Here is a 17,746-nt window from a genome sequence, read left to right on the forward strand (position 1 = left end):
CTTACAATACCCTATATCTTTCACAGTAGGAAATAGACGGCTGATAGTAGCAAGATAGAAATAACAGATTTTGAGAGAAAATAAATTTCTATTTTCTTATATATTGATTTTAGTAGAATCTATTTATATTATACTTTTTTGCCACTCTTTTTTATTTACAGTTTTTTATTTATAGATATACAGGGTGTATCTTTAATACGTGGAAATATTTTCAGGGCTTGTAGATCTCGTTAATAGAAATATATTCGAAAATTTAAAGAATTAAGTCCAAAATAGCCGAATCTTTTGTTTTTAAAATTCAAAAACAATTATTTTTTGCTTAAATTTCGAGAATCGCTGGATTTTTTTCTGGATTTTCATTCTTCTAAATCTAATCTACTACCCATATCGCCATATTATCAAGATATGTTTTTTAACTGAAAATAAAAAAAATGGAAAATACAAAAATTATCTATAATTTTAATTAATAAAGTTATTTTTGACAATTTTTGAGTTGTTTTCATTGTTTAAAGAAATAAACAGAAGTGGCTCCAATGCCGGAACGATATCTGTCCAGACTAGTGAAGTTATACCACAAAATATATAAAATATATTCTGTAGTCTGTGGTTATACTGTACTAGCGTGTTCAAATTAATTATTTGTAATGGTGATGATAAAGCAAAGCAAGAATTTCTATTGACATACAAACTGGATAAAATTTTCTCACATTTATGTCAGCATGAGAAAAAACAATATAGATATTATTATATAACTTGGTAATATTTGAGGTGTAGTTTCATCTCGTTGGAATTTGACTTTCGAAGAATCCGTTTGCCAAAAATAAGCTTTTTACGTCAAGCAGTTTAAGCAGAATCGTGGTTAATCAATTACCCAACTTTTTGGAACACCCTGTATGATTTTATAAAAAAATTCAAAATATGTAAAAAAGCAAAATAAATTATGCGTGTCCTAGCGTTTTCCCGAAAGACTAACCGTTTTTTCGTTCACCCTCTTAGAATTTGAGATTCGAGAAACCCCTCCTTATCGAACCTCTACACCCCACAGTCAATCCGTTTACCAAAAATCAGCTTTAAAAGTCAAGCAGTTTAAGCAGAATCGTGATTAGTCAATGGTCATATTTTATGAAACACCCTGTATAAATTTTTAAAAAATCTTAAAATATATAAAACAACAAAATAAAATATACGTGTTTAAGAGTTTTTCCGAAAAACTCTTAAATTAGTATTTATATAAAAAATATTGTAATATTTGAGGGGTGGTTTCACCCCCTTAGAATTCGAGTTTCGAAAAATCCCTTTTTATCGAACCTCTACACCCTAAAGTCAATCCGTTTTCCAAAAATCAGCTTTTTACGTTAAGCGCTTTAAGCAGGATCGTGATTAATCAATGACCAGATTTTTCGAAACACCCTGTATACATTTTTAAAAAATCTTAAAATATGTAAAAAACAAAATAAAATATACGTGTTTAAGCGTTTTTTTCGGAAACTTGACCGTTTTTTAAATAAAATATATTGTAATAATTGAGGGGTGGTTTCACCCCCTTGGAACTGGAATTTCGAAAGATCCCTTCTTATCGAACCTCTACACCCTAGAATCAACCTGTATGCCAAAATTGAGCTTCTTTCGTTGAGTGGTTTGAGCAGGATCGCGCGTGATTAATCAGTGAGTCAGTCACTTAAGGATTTAAATGTAGACTATTAATTATTTCTTAATTAAATTAAATGTTGTTCAAATGAATTAGTAAATTAGGAATGCTGGAATGGCTTTAACGTGATAATATAAGGGCAAAATAGCTCAAATAGGCTTTCTATAATAGCACCACAAACATTTCGGATTTATAGGCTTCCTGGCGGTAGTAAACGTTGGAAAAATGATTGAGAGAGCACGTAAATGATACTTTTTCGATATTTTCCGATATTATCGTCGTTATGTTGCCTCACGGGCTCGATACGGCTAATAGGGGAAAATATCGAAGCTTATGATTGATTTTCCCTCAAGAATATAGCTCAAGAAAATGTTCCTACAGTGTAGAAAACGCTCTAAAATCTATATGAACAACAAAAGCGTCTTGCTTTCAGACGTTAACCGTATTAGCTTTTTAAGTATGTAGGTAATAAATATTTTTATAGGTCATAAAGAAAGGTTGTTTAATAATTATTTTTACTATATGCCAATGGACAATATACTATGATCCTTGTTTATATATAAGGCTATGATCAATGCTATAGATTTAAATCACAGAAATAATATCGCATTCACCATTTTGTCAAGAAAATTAACTCGTGTTTTATTCAATGGTATATTCATTTCTATCAATATTACATGCTTTTGCGCTTGTTATAGAGATAAATTGTGTTAAACTAACTTATTTTGATTCCAAAAATACATAGTAGTGCCATGGTAACCACGGTGGGTTGATAGTTTTATTGAAGTTCATGTCTCGCTCGGAAATGGCTAATCGTGCATGCTATTATTATGTCTAACAATGAGGAAGAACGTGTATACTAAATAATAATTATTTCTTTGTACAGGGTGTCCCATTTTCGTGTGTTTTATGGGGTTTTTCGTTTATGAGTAGAGATACAAAGATGCGGTTTTCGCATTACTATGTTACTTTTTTATGTAACTAGCTTAATATTTTTTTTATTTTACTTGCAGTCTTATGAGCTTTCTAAAAATATAGTATACTCTATACTTATTTTCATAAATAAGGTAAAAATGCATTATTTATATGACTTTTTACATAAATCAATCTAGTTTAGGAGAGTATAGAGTATACTATTATTTTATTTAATTTAACCAGATAATTTTCCTTTCCATCGTATTATAATAAACTTTAACCAATGTAAAAAATGCATTTTTTACCTTGGTTATGAAAAAAAGTATAGAGTATATTATATTTTTAGAAAGATCAGATCGCGAACTTCTAAGTTGCTTTTTTATCAGCATCAAATTGTTCAACTCTGCCTCCATTATTTAACCAACCTCGTATCTTTAAGTTTTTGGAAACCCAGTGATTTAGGCTTCAATTTATGAGACCCTGTACATCAAAATCGAATTTGAGAAATATTCATTAGTAAATTACTATGATTCGTAAGTGCTATTCTTAAAAAATAATTACCTATATTATACTTAATAAAGAGAACGAATATTTAAATATAATTACGAGTATTAAATATAAATTTAGTATATCCCATTTTGTTTTTTGAACAAGTCTACAGGGTTGTTCACCACATACGACACGGACTATTTAGCTAAACGACTAGGTTTTTACAAATTCTAAGTTTTGGGTTCGTTGAAGGACTATTACAGCTACAATTTAAAAATAACCCTATAATATATTATTACATTTTTAGTTTCTACGATTAAAATAAAGGTAAATTTGATTAAGGTTTTTTACACTTAAACCTTGCCGTTTTTAAATATTTTCAATTTTGGGAAAGTGCAGTATAAATTTTAAGGCTTCATTTCTCCGAGGGTATCAAAGTTTTTAATACTAAATATTTACTTAAGTTTATTTATTGATCAGTTATTGTGTTGCAATAATAAACTTTACTACCTTATACAGAGTGTCTAAAAATTTATTTTAAATAATTACTAGCTTTAAACAGTAATAACTTGTTTAATTTAAATGGAACACCCTATATATTTTATGAAAATCAGATGCACAATTTAATTGTCTATCAAATTGTATTATACCATTTTTTACCTATCTCTTCAAGTTTCCGTAGAAAATGCATTTTCTTGTAATTTAGAACTCATTTATCAATATACCCATGGAATACTGACATTTTAGATTATTTTTAAAGGGTACAGATACTAATATTGTGGATATAGTTCGTTTATTTCATTAAAAAATAAAAAAAAAACTAAAAAAAAACTTTAAATATTTGTTAAAGAGGACCAATTAATATGATTCCAGTATTCAAACTACATTATTTGACTGTTTGCGTTGGTTAATAATAATTGCTCCAAATAATAAAAAACTGAATTATGTATGTGTATTAGACAGTGTGGTAAAAAGTAACACATTAAAAATGATATTTAAGTTTTTGACAAATGCTTATTTATAACAACAGAGACGTTCATTTTCATAACTTATTATTATATTGATTTCTGATTCAAATCCACATATATTTAGAATAATTTATTAACGAACATAATTAAGTATGTAGTTAATTAGTATTTGGGCGGAAATACTGGTGGTATATTTAATTAATGGTATACTCTTTTATAAAGATTTAAATAGTTTTCTTTTTGTATACAAATGGGCTAGTAATATTATCGTTTTACTAAAAACTATAATATTACTAGCCTGTACATTTTGTACATTTGTTATTTTAAAAACAATCTAAAATATAAATATTCCATGGGTATATTGATAAATGAGGTCTAAATTATAAGAAAATGCATTTTCTACGAAAACTTGGAGGAATAGGTAAGAAGTGGTATAATACAATTTGATAGACAATTAAATTGTGCATCTGATTCTCATAAAATATACAGGGTGTTCTATTTAAAGTAAATAAGTTATTGCCGTTTAAAGCTTGTAATTATTTAAAATAAATTTTTCGACACTCTGTATAAGGTAGTATAATTTTTATTATTGCAACACAATAACTGATCAATAAATAACCTTCAGTAAATATTTAGTATTAAAAACTTTGATATCCTCGGAGAAATGAAGCCTTAAAATTTATACTGCAATTTCGCAAAATTGAAAATATTTCAAAAACGGTAAGGTTTAAGTGTAATAAACAATCAAATTTACCTTTATTTTAATAGTAGAAACTAAAAAATACAATAATATACAGGGTGTTCCATTTAAAAAAATACAACTTTGATATTTTTTATTTATTTGGGACACTCTGTATCTTGTAAAAATATTTTTAAATTGTAGCTCTAATAGTCCTCCAACGAACCCAAAACTTACAATTTGTAAAAATCTAATCGTTTAGCTACAATACTCCGTGTCGTATATGGTGCACAACCCTGTATAATAATTTAATATAATTTTTAAATTTTTATTGCTAAAAATGTAAATTTAATGCAATTTAATACACTTTGGTTATATATTTATCAAGAATATGTTCTAGTTTTATTTAAAAATCGATTTTGTTGTTGTAAATTATTGATTAATTGATATACCTATATAATTTATATATTAACGATTAGTTTATAATTAGGTACATAAAAGCATTTTATTGAAAAGTTTAGAACAAAAAAAATACCTTAAGGTATATATTTCACTTAATCGTTTTGTTATATTTTTTTGTATGATATGAGATATGAGATGAGACAGATATCTAAGTCTAAAAATCGAAGAGATATCAATCTATTATTTTACTTTAAAGAGTGACACGCGCGTCAGCTGTACATATATGTATGTTGAGTTGCCTAAGGACCATTGTATGGAATTGTTTAAATAAATTCAACAAGATAGTGCTTTAATTAACAGATTATTTCTAAGGAAAATATAAACTACATTTATACAGGGTGAGTCTTAAATAAGTGCAAATATTTCTAGGGGTAGTATATTTCGACACACAATTATTAAATTTGGATTTTTTTTTAAATTTTGGAAATTGTTTTAGTTTATAGTTAAAAAATATAATTTGTTGATAATATGTATGGCAACATAGGTAGTAGATTAAATTTACATGAAGGAAAACCCAGAAAAGGTCCAGTGGTTCTAAAATTTTTAGCAAATAATCTTTTTTTTTGAAAATTTTCAAAGTAAAATATCTCGGTTATTTTAGATTTATTTGAAAAACGGTAAAGAGAAAATATGTTTCTTTTATCAAGATTTGCCAGCCTTGAAAATATTTGCACTTATTTAAGACTCACCCTGTATCATTTAGTAAGTTATATAAATTAGATAATTATGACTTAAGCTTTAAATTGCTTTTAAACCATTTTTTATTCCAAATTATACCAGACTTCTCTCTATAGAATTCTCACGAACCGTATCCCCACCAGTTAAAATTATTTTTAATTGTAGTTTGTTTTTCTTTTCTAATTAAAGTACTATAAGCGTCACGATATGCATCGCCCATGGGTTAATGCACTTGGAAACCAGATAATATCAACACAAAATCGGCCTTATGGTGTACATATTATTATGAGTAATAAAAGGAAAAAACTACCCTCACAACCAGTAGTAATTATTAATAAACGGGGACGTTAGTGGTAAACATACGGACTACAATGGGGAGTCGACACCATAGGTCGACACCGTCGACAGTTTCATCACTCTATCTCTTTCGCGCTTAGTAGCTCGATGGTCAATGGATTTCAGATAATACCTCCATAAATACTAAGGCTTCATCTGCTCCGCATGACATCGTGACTAGTGGAGAGCAGCAGAGTTTAAAACACAGCTTATTTAGTACCAGCTGGTCATCTTCGCTTGCTTTTGAGTATTTGCGTTACACCTGCTGGTTCTATTCTCCTATAAAGTATGTCCCCAAATTGTTTTTACAAGAGAAAAAAAACTTTTATTATTGACATTTTGAGAAAAAAACATGCATGGTTTATAAAAAATTTTGCTTGTTATAAAATCGTTAAACCCGTTTATACTTTTCCAAATTTCCACACCGTTTATGAGAAAATTAATAAAACCATGAAAAAATATAGTTGATTTTTTTCCTAAAAATTAAAAGGCGTTTCTATGATATACAGGGTGGTCCGAAATGTATTCCGGAAACTTCGGAAGGATATTCTGCAGATAAAAATAAGTAAAAAGTTCGTATAAATGCACCTATGTCCTAAAATACTTAGTTTCGGAGATACAGGGTGTAGAAGTAACGTCAATATTTGGATGAACATTAGTTTCTGGGAGTTTTTTGATGAGTTTTTTTCAGAGTGATTTGATTTTGATGTCAATATGACTCTTATTTGTAGGGGGCGCTACCTACATGTGTTTTAACTGGTTTGAAGAGTAATAACTTTTCATCCGTACCTGTATAAAACAACTGAGTGAAAAAATATACATTTCCGTGCCTTTTTACGTAAAAAATGTCTCTTGGTAAAAATCGCTACGAATAACCGTTCTTAAGATATTTAGAATGGAAATAGTCAATTCATGTCATTATTAACAAAAAAATAAACTCGTTGAGCCTAGATAGTTATTTGACTGAAATAACAAATTTGAGAAATTTTTATTTTTTTAATCATAATTTTTTCCGCCAAATAAAAACGATAAAACAGTTTCTGTTGAACTTTAGGCACAAAAACATGTCAAATTTATGATTTCAGTTTAATAACTATTTAGTTAACATGTTTAATTTATGTCAATGATGACAGGTATTGATAGTTTCGATTCCAAATATCTCGAGAACCATTACTTGTTGCGATTTTTACCAAAAGACCTTTTTTATGTTAAAAGCGTGATAAATGTATATTTTTTACATAGTAGTTTTATACAGGTACGGTCGAAAAGTTATTACTCTTCAAACCAGTTAAAACACATGTAGGTGGCGCCCTCTACCAGTAGGAGTCATATTGACATCAAAATCAAATTTCTCATGTCAAAAAACTTCCAGACACCAATTTTCATTCAAATATTAACGTTACTTCATAATTTATTTGGAAAAAATCGAAATAAAAATGAAACTTCTACGCCCTGTATCTCCGAAACTAAGCATTTTAGAACATACATTTATACAAACTTTTTCAATTATTTTTATCTGCAGAATATGCTGCCGAAATTTCCGGAAGACAGTTTGGACCACCCTGTATATAATTTTTTAATTTTTTCGTTCTTTGATATATTGTTATTGTTAGAATTTTAATTAACTTCAAATTTTTTATTAATTATTATATAATTTTTTATTTAATTTTAATCAACGTCAATGTTTTCAAATGTCAAAGAAGCGCAAGGAGGGTTAATTGCGCCCCTATTTCTGTGTATACTAGGGGTATTAAAATATTCTTTGATACTACTCTATCTATATGATAAAATAAATACCAAATCGTATAATATGTATAGTGTATCCATGAGCAAGTGCGAAAAAATTCAAGAGGTTGAGAATGTTTGTTTTTGAAAATAAGGTTGGTTTTTATATATGATTTTTTACTTTAGCGGTTTACTTCAAAAATACTTTGATAATCATGGAACATCTTAGGTGAACTAAAATCACAATATTCTACCCTTTTTCAAAACCAGTTTGCATTAAAAAAAATAATCAAATGACTTTTTAGCTAGCATGTAATTCTTTGCCGATTTATTCTTCTAATTTTAAAATCTATTTCTAGTTTATAACTGATAATTTAAAAACATTATTTCTTTATAGATTATTTTCTCTATAGTGTAAAACGGCACATTAAATTTTAAAATAAGGACATAAAGTAGAGAAAGAGGGGTATGGCGAATGTCATCGATGTTCATTTCTAAGCCAACTGGATGCCGTTTTTTTATCATACGGTATTAATTAACGTATCTTAGATAGGAACTATCGGAAACAAGAAATAGCTATCTTTTCCGATAGTCAAGCAGCCTTAAGAGCAATCAACTCAGTAATCATCAATTCGAAGTTGGACAAAGAATGTCTAGAGAAGCTGAACAAATTAGGCCAAGAAAAGAAAGTCCTCTTACTCTGGGTGCAAGGCTACCGAGGGATAGAAAGTAATGGCGACCAGTCCACTAACTGGACCAGAACCGTTCTGCTTTCCAAGTGGAAACCAACTTAAAGCAGAACTCAAGAACCTGGAAGCTGGAAGACTCCAATTTTTCAGGACTTACGACAGAAAAATGTAAAAGATTTATGGAAGATCTTCGGCTTTTTAACACGCCTGTCTCTTCAATGAGCACGTCAGTAGATTGAAGCTAAAACACAAGGCTGTACTTAAACTGCCGTTAAACGGTAGCTTACTAAAATGCCGTTAATAGGTATGACGTCGTTGATGTGACGCACTTGACGGCTTTATGAAATATAGAAATTTTATAAGGACTAACCAACGCTATCCGCCCCACCAAATAACCAACTTAACCAACGCAATTAACCTCGACACTGATAAAAAATATAAAAATCAAATATAAATTAGTAAAAATCAACCAACCCCACCAAATAACCAACTAACCAATGAATTAACACCCTCCAAATAACCACGCTAACCAACCCGCCAAATAACTAAACCAATCCAAATAAAAAAAAGAGTCAAACCAATACAATAAGATTACGCTATAAGCAAAAAAAATATAAAAAAGTCTTGGTCGGCGAGAGATTTGAACCCGGACCATTCGCTTACGAAGCGATAGCCTCAGCCACTGACCCACAGATGCTCTTGCAGAAAGCTTAAAGGTTGTCGCCCACTAGACCGTGGCGCGACGCGGCGCGGCGCCATGTGGAAATTTCTTTTGTCTGCTTGCCATGTATTTAAATGGACCAACGCACATTAGAGCGCGCAGCGCAGAAGAGCGCCGCGGGATTTCCGTCAAGAAGTCGGAAGACTTCTCTAGCAACTTTTTTCCGTCTCCCGCGTTTCGGCGCGTTGCAGTGTGCGTAAACACAAGGGAAATAATTTTGCATTCGAGTCTTTTCAGTTGGCTTTTTGACTAGGAACTAGTGATATGTATCAATGGCAGAATTGTATTTTTAAAGGTAAATTAGGCAAATCGATTTTCATAAAGGAATATGATATTTTCCCTCAGTCTTCCCTCACTAGAGACAGATGGACGAAATGCCTTTCTATCAAAGATTTAATATAATTGAGGAGTGTAGAGGCAAAACTGGCAATCTCCACTTTTTAACAAAAGTGACAATCTCCAATTTTTAAATTCTAATTACCTAAATATATAAAAAAGATTATTTTTTTGTTAATCGTATGAGTCCAAACTTTTCCTCACCCCCTCTTCCTCTTCCTCTGTTAGAAGAGCACAAAAAATACGCTTTCGTCCGTACTTGAACTCATTGCTTTAAAAACTAAACTACAGTAAGTAAAAAACACTTCGACTATAACTAAATAGCGTTGTCGCGTTTCAAAAGCGCACTATAGTGGGCGCAGTCCCTTCGCAGCCGAAAAAAATTCTCTTCCCAGCGCCGCGCCGCGCAGCGGTCTAGTGGGCGACAACCTTAAGGCTAGGCATTACTTTCCGCCGACATGAACGACGTCACAATATCTATTAACGGCATTTTAGTAGGCTACCGTTTAACGGCTGTTTAAGTACATCGAAAAAACAATGGCGATTGAAGAGTCTGTTGTGAAAATGGAGAAACACCTCATCACTGAGGGCGCCGAGACGACAATCATTCGTGTCATAAACTTTGGTACGATTGATATCGGACATGGAGAACTAACCTCTATAAAAACCCTCTCAGATACTGGCTTTTGTCAAAACCCTGAGACTGTATGATGAGTTATAACTCAAAAGAGGGGGATACAATAGATTTATAAGGTCGCGGTAATTAGCTTCCCCTTTCCATACAATCTACATCTACCATTTGTGTGTTTGGTAAATGCCATACGCTAAATAAATAAAATTCATCTACCTGTACATTACAAACATGTTACAAACCAACGAGTCATTGATAGCAACGTAGCATAATCATACGATGCCTTAGTATTTCAGGAGGTATTGTCCGAAAGCTTTGTCCGAAATCCTGCTGCGTTTGACGGATCGACGGGGCGCGTTGTTGCCGTCATTGACAATTAAATTCCCCATTTGGCGGGTCCGCGAGCTTTCTCGCTCTCCGCCGCGTACCTGCCCAACAACATCCACATCGCAGTGGCCTGCGACAGAGAACGTGAGTGTCCTTGTTCGCGCATCTCTCGTCCACACAACCTGTTCGTTGTTTATGTTTGTGAACGTCGAGTAAACAGTGCGTACGACACTCGCGGGCTTTCGAAAAATCGCCGAAATTGTGTGGTTTGTTTTGTTCTTTCATCCCAAGGATTTTCGTGTTGAGTTGTTAAAGAGACCTCCACTTCAGAATGGCGAAAAATAAGATGCATACCTCGTAAGTAACAAGATTTGTAAAGCATGATTTAAATTCTTCTTGCGTAACTGAAAAACCTATCATATGACCTTTTTGTATGTTAAAGAGTGTAGAAAAAGATACGTATAATGTTACTATTTTTGTCCTGGAGAATGAGAATATCATAATACCAGCACGATTATGAAAAAATACAGTTTTGTGTAACTTTTTGGGTGTTTTTGTGTATTTTTTTTTGTAATAAGATTAAATATAAAAAGAGTATAAAATAAATTAAATACTTCTTGCGTAACTGAAGAAAAATCATATGACCTTTATTTTGGATCTGTTTAAGTAACTGCGGTATTCTGTTACTAACTATTTACGTTGGAAAATACAAAATACCATGCAGATCACGATTTATTTTTTTTACTGTACGCAAGCTATAAATCTCAATGAGGTAAACGTAAACGCAATGGTCAAACCAATTCATAAAAATCGTGCATACTTTACCTTTGGTATTTTGCAATGCATTTTTCATTGGTTTATACCAGTTTATATTGTTTTCTATTTATAAATTAGGCTTATGATTACAAAAATACAACTCGGTCGAAAAAAAAACGGCGTCAAAGTTGGTCTGGAAATAACGCTCGCTGTCATAAATAAGGGCCATCGATCGATTGTAATTTTGAAGCCTACTTGAGGATGTTTTTTCCTACAATACAGTATAGGAAACTATACTGACTTTTGATACTTCTTGTAATGTCATAAATTTAAATATGTTGGGTTTTTTAACGTAATCAAGCACTCACTTGATTACTTCTGTAAAAGACCAAGACTCTTTTGGTCTTGATCTTGCAGGGTCTTGGTCTTGCTACAGCTACAAGAGCTTTGCAAGTCCTTTTTTAATAGATTTTTACTAAATGCACTTTCCACATAAAAAATCTTTAAATAAATAGCATTTTTAGTAATTTAATAATCGTAGGGTGACGTTATTGTAATAATAACAATTAACGCCATTTAATGCGCTTGTGAAAATATTTGCTCTTTTCTCTATGCATAAATATACAGGGTGAGTGTTAAATAAGTGCAAATATTTTCAGGGCTGGTAGATCTCGATAAAAGAAACATATTTTCTCTTTAGCTTTTATTTTTTAAATAAATCTAAAATAACGGAGATAATTTTACTTTGAAAATTTCCAAAAAAAATATTTTTTGTTAAAATTTTGAGAACCACTGGATCTTTTATGGATTTTCTTTCTTGTAAATTTAATCTACTTCCTATGTTGCCATATTATCAACAAATTATATTTTTTAACTAAAAACTAAAAAAAATTACATTTTTTTTTCAGAAAATTCCAAATTTTCGAATTTTTTTTGTATAAAAAACTCATAATCGTGTTTCTGGGGTCGAATGACTGTGTAACTCTTCTTACACACGAAAATCCGCACCCAAAGCCGCATTCCAAAGGCATTTCTCTTCATTTTATGTCTATTATTTCAAAGATTTACTGATTTTTCCCTTCGGTTTGTTATGCTCCATTTATGACATCGTATTAAAAAGATCACATAGCATTTTGATTACATGTCCTGGTTGCGTCATAAAAATTAAAGTAAATTATGCCTATTTAACTGATAAGAATGTCAATGTAAAAATGTTTATACCTTAGCAAATAGACTAATTCTTTGTCGATAACATAAAAATATTTAAATGATTGACCTTGATAATTATACTTTAATCATACTTACGTAAAGTCTTAATCATGAGAAACTAATACGTTAATAAATGTACTTCTGGTAAACTATAAATTGCATGGCAATTAAAATATTTTCAAGAGTTCTTTAAAGTAGTTTTTTCGTGTTGACTGTTAAGTTGAAAACAAGGCTATTACAAGGTCTGATCTGAATAAGATACACAAAGTGTGACGTTCAGTTGAAAGAAATGTCGGTTGTCGGTCATATCCATCATACTTCTTGTATACCGGGTGTTTTTCAAAAGTGGCTTCCCCCTATAACTTTTTTTATTTTTTTAGATGAAAAATCGATATTTGGTATACTATATGACATAAATTAGGATGGATTGACGTATTCATTTTTTTTCTGTCATTTCCTGTTTCACAAAAAAAATACTACAACTTTTGATTTTTAAATGGTACCCTCGGTATTTTTTTGCTCGATGCGATAGAAAATGACACTCTGAATAGAAGACATATCATATGTCAACTTTTGACATTTTCGAATATGGTTTATTTGAAATTGCAACATGCGATTCATAACAAGTTGACTCGAAATACCAAGTGTGTGGTACCAAATTATTCGTAAAAATATAATGAGTCATCCTCATTCAATTTGAAAAAATTGAGATATGATTAAAAATACGATTTGGGTCTCTTTTAACCGGCCAGGACAAGATACTAAAAACATTAGACGATCAAATCTATTTTTCCAAGGCTCCTTGACTAAAAATGTCAAAAGTTGGTATATGATATGTCATTGTATTCAGACTGTCATTTTCTATCGAATAAAGAAAAAAATACTGACGGTGCCATTTAAAAATCACAAGTTGTAGTCATTTCCGGTGAAACAGGAAGTGGCCGAAAATAATTGAATACGTCAATCAATCCTAATTTATCTCATATACTAAGATACCAAATCTCGTTTCTTTATCTGAAATAATAAAAAAGTTATAGGGGTGAGCCACTTTTGAGACGCACCCGGTATACAGGGTTGTTCACCACATACGACACGGAGTATTGTAGCTAAACGATTAGATTTTTACAAATTGTAAGTTTTGGGTTCGTTGAAGGACTATTAGCGCTACAATTTAAAAATATTTTTAAAATAATTTTAATTTCAAAATTTTAAGGCTTCATTTCTCCAAGGGTATCAAAGTTTTTAATACTAAATATTTACTGAAGTCTATTTATTGATCAGTTATTGGGTTGTAATAATAAAAATAATACTATTTTTTTTTAAATTATTTCTAGTTTTAAACGGCAATAACGTCTATCAAATTGTATTACGCCACTTTTTACCTTTCCCTTCAAGTTTTCGTAGAAAATGCATTTTCTTATAATTTAGACCTCATTTATCAATATACCCATGGAATATTGACATTTTAGATTGTTTTTAAAGCAACAAAGGTACAACATGTACAGGCTAGTAATATCGTTTTTAGCAAAATGATAATATTACTAGCCCATTTGTATGCAAAAAGAAAACTATTTAAATCTTTATAAAAGAGTATACCATTAATTAAATATGCCACCATTATTTCCGCCCAAATACTAATTAATTACATACTTAATTATGTTCGTTAATAAATTATTCTAAATAAATGTGAATTTGAATCAGAAATCAATATAATAATAAGTTATGAAAACGAATATCTCTGTTGTTATAAATAAGCATTTGTCAAAAAATGAAATATTATTTTTAAGGTGTTTACCACACTGTCTAATACACATACAAAATTCAGTTTTTTAGTATTTGGAGTAATTATTATTAATCAACGCAAACAGTCAATTAATGTAGTTTGAATACTGGAATCATATTAATTGGTCCTCTTTAACAAATATTTAAACAGTTTCTTTTTAATTTTTAATGAAATAAAAAACTATATCGACAATATTAGTATCTGTACTCTTTAAAAATTTTAAAAATAATCTAAAATGTCAGTATTCCATGGGTATATTGATAAATGAGTTTTAAATTACAAGGAAATGCATTTTCTACGGAAACTTGGAGAGATAGGTAAAAAATTGTATAATACAATTTGATAGACAATTAAATTGTGCATCTGATTCTCATAAAATATACAGGGTATTTCATTTAAATTAAACAAGTTATTGCCGTTTAAAGATATTAATTATTTAAAATAAAATTTTGGACACTCTGTATAAGGTAGTATAATTTTTATTATTGCAGCACAATAACTGATCGATAAATAAACTTCAGTGAATATTTAGTATTAAAAACTTTAATAGCCTTGGAGAAAAAAAGCCTTAAAATTTTGATTGCAACTTCACAAAATTGAAAATATTTCAAAAACGGTAAGGTTTAACTGTAATAAACATTTATCAAATTTACCTTTATTTTAATCGTAGAAACTAAAAATGTAATAATATACAGGGTGGTCCATTTAAAAAAATACAACTTTGATATTTTTTATTTATTTGGGACACTCTGTATCTTGTAAAAATATTTTTAAATTGTAGCTCTAATAGTCCTTCAACGAATCCAAAACTTACAATTTGTAAAAATCTAATCGTTAGCTACAATACTCCGTGTCGTATGTGGTGAACAACCCTGTATAGTCAAAATTCAAAATGCCTCCTAAAAGCTGTAATAAAAACCACAGTGCTACAACTTATAGATCGTTATCAAAATAGTCTTTTGGACTGGATAAATTTTGAAAAAGTTAGTTATATTACTTCTATTGTGGGCAAATGTCGATTTACAGCTGAAAATGATTCAATCGATTATCAAAAGCCAATCGATTATTAATTTCATGGCAACGAAATACTGATTTTAACAGCTATTCACAATTATTTGTTAAAACCGTCTTCAACTCATTTTTATACAGGGTGAGTTTCCTACTATGTTCTCTATGGGTATCTCGGAAACTACTAGAGATAGAGAGTTAAATGGGGAAAGAATTGCAGTTTTGTGGGGTCATAAATATGCGCCTTTCAGATTTTTCAAAAAGTTCATGGCTTACTAGATATTTGGAAAAAAACAAATTTCGCCTATTTTAAAAATTGCCCCTAATTCCTTTATAAGCTATTTTAGACAAAAAGTTTTCAGATAAAAGTTGTAGATAATCACATCCTTAATGAGACTGTGTCCTCCGTTTTCTTCTAAAGCCTGTCACTTTTGACATATGACACAAACATATGTTTTTTTTTAAATGGAAACCATAGTTGGTCATGCCTTCATAAAAAGAGCCATTTTTTAAGCTTTTCAGCGATATAAGGTATAATATGTTTTCTTCAAAAAATGACTGAGTTATAGCCAATTCTTATCATTTTTAAACAATTTCACTTAGTTAGCCATGGAAACAAGTTTAATCGCCTTTGCTCTCAGAAATGTGAAGCTGTCACATTCAAACTTTGTAAATTAAAATGTAAATATGAATTTTTCAAATGAAGAAAAGCGTGTAGGATTATTGGTTCAACTTTTCTTGACCATACATTTTCGAGGATACGTTGACCGGTGAATGTTACTTTTCTTTGAGAACGGTTTTAAAGACATGTTAGAAAAGTTAAATTTAGTTATAGCCAATTCTTATCTTTTTTGCTTAATTTCAATTAGATTGTATGGTATTTTTATTCTGTTATGATTCATAACTCAAAAAAAGCCAAATTACTAAACGGTTCCTTACAATTTACATTACACAAACTAAAACTTAAAAAAATAATATCACTGCATACACTTAAAGTTATTTTAGAAAGTGTTCAAAAAATCCGCCATTGTTTTGAGAGAGAGTTGCATCTTTTTAAAACTGAATTTCTACCTATTCTCACAAAAGGACCGGTCGACTTAATTAAACTTCTCTCGTACCGCCAATTCGAGTGCCGCTCTTAATTCGTAAGTTCTTTTGTAAACCTTATTGTTAACCATACTGCATAAAAAAAATCTAAAATGGATAGGTCAGATGATCAAGGAGGCCCATGCAATTGGTCCACCTCTTCCTATTCCTGAGTTTGCATAATTATGATATAAATAATTTTTAACATTTTTTTCATTATGGGGGGGGGGAGTCATAATGAAAGTCATGCAAGAACCACTCTATTGATGCGAGAGTATCTACACGCTTTTCTTCATTTGAAAAATTCATATTTACAATTTTTGTTTATTTTAATTTGCAGAGTTTGGATGTGACAGCTTCACATTTCTGAGAGCAACGGCGATTGAACTTGATTCCATGGCTAACTAAGCGAAATTATTTAAAAATAATAAGAATTGGCTATAACTCAGTCATTTTTCGAAGAAAACATATTATACCTTATATAGCTGAAAAGCTTAAAAAATGGCGCTTTTTATGAAGTCATGGCCAACTATGGTTTCCATTTAAAAAAACATATGTTTGTGTCATATGTCAAAAATGACAGGCTTTAGAAGAAAACGGAGGAGACAGTCTCATTAAGGATGTGATTATCGACAACTTTTATCTGAAAACTTTTTGTCTAAAATAGCTTATAATGGAATTAGGGGCAATTTTTAAAAGAGCCGAAATTTGTTTTTTTCGAAATATCTAGTAAGCCATGAACTTTTTCAACAATCTGAAAGGCGCATATTTATGACCCCACAAAACTGCAATTCTTTCCCCATTTCACCGACTCTTTATCTCTCGTAGTTTCCGAGATACCCATAGAGAACATCGTAGGAAACTCACCCTGTATATCATTGACAAAATTGCTATTTTTTTTCAGGATAATGTTTCTCCTCTTAATATCCATAGCTTTTATTTTTAGTGACAAAATTGTTTATAGTAGTATACCTAGAAAATAGTTTTAAACATTACTTATCACGGGTAAACTTTAAAAAAATACATAATTAAGGTCGCATTTTTTATCTTTTTTTTAAATGACTCCATAGCATTACCGATAAAAAATGTGAAACAAATATCACAGTTCAAGTCGTATAATTAGCATTGTCGCGAATTTTTCTAAAGGGATATTAACATTTTCTATAGATAGTTATTAGCACTCGCCTTGATTGAAAGACTAACCCGAGCGACCCCACCCAATCGCGAATAACAATACGCCATAAAGACGTTTTTTTCTTTAGTAGCCTTTGCTGCAAGAACAACTTGTTCTATATATTCT

At 30.4% G+C, this 17,746-nt stretch overlaps 1 protein-coding gene across 4 annotated transcripts in view; it reads left to right on the top strand.

Moving 5' to 3' along the window:
• Nucleotides 1-17,746, top strand: part of LOC115878788 (cytochrome b561-like) — a 240,917-nt gene that overhangs the window by 109,754 nt on the left and 113,417 nt on the right. Inside the window, exon 1 of one of the 4 annotated variants that reach the window (XM_030895394.1) lies at nucleotides 10,601-10,961. The exons of the other annotated variants lie outside the window; for them this stretch is intronic. Coding sequence (XP_030751254.1) covers nucleotides 10,936-10,961 — 26 coding nt within the window. The 5' untranslated portion in view covers nucleotides 10,601-10,935. Of the gene's footprint in view, nucleotides 1-10,600; nucleotides 10,962-17,746 lie in introns of those variants that run through there. 4 annotated transcript variants of the gene reach the window in all.

This window comes from Sitophilus oryzae, unplaced genomic scaffold, assembly GCF_002938485.1.
Source record: "Sitophilus oryzae breed Bouriz unplaced genomic scaffold, Soryzae_2.0 scaffold_1525_pilon_pilon, whole genome shotgun sequence".
Taxonomy (NCBI): domain Eukaryota; kingdom Metazoa; phylum Arthropoda; class Insecta; order Coleoptera; family Curculionidae; genus Sitophilus; species Sitophilus oryzae.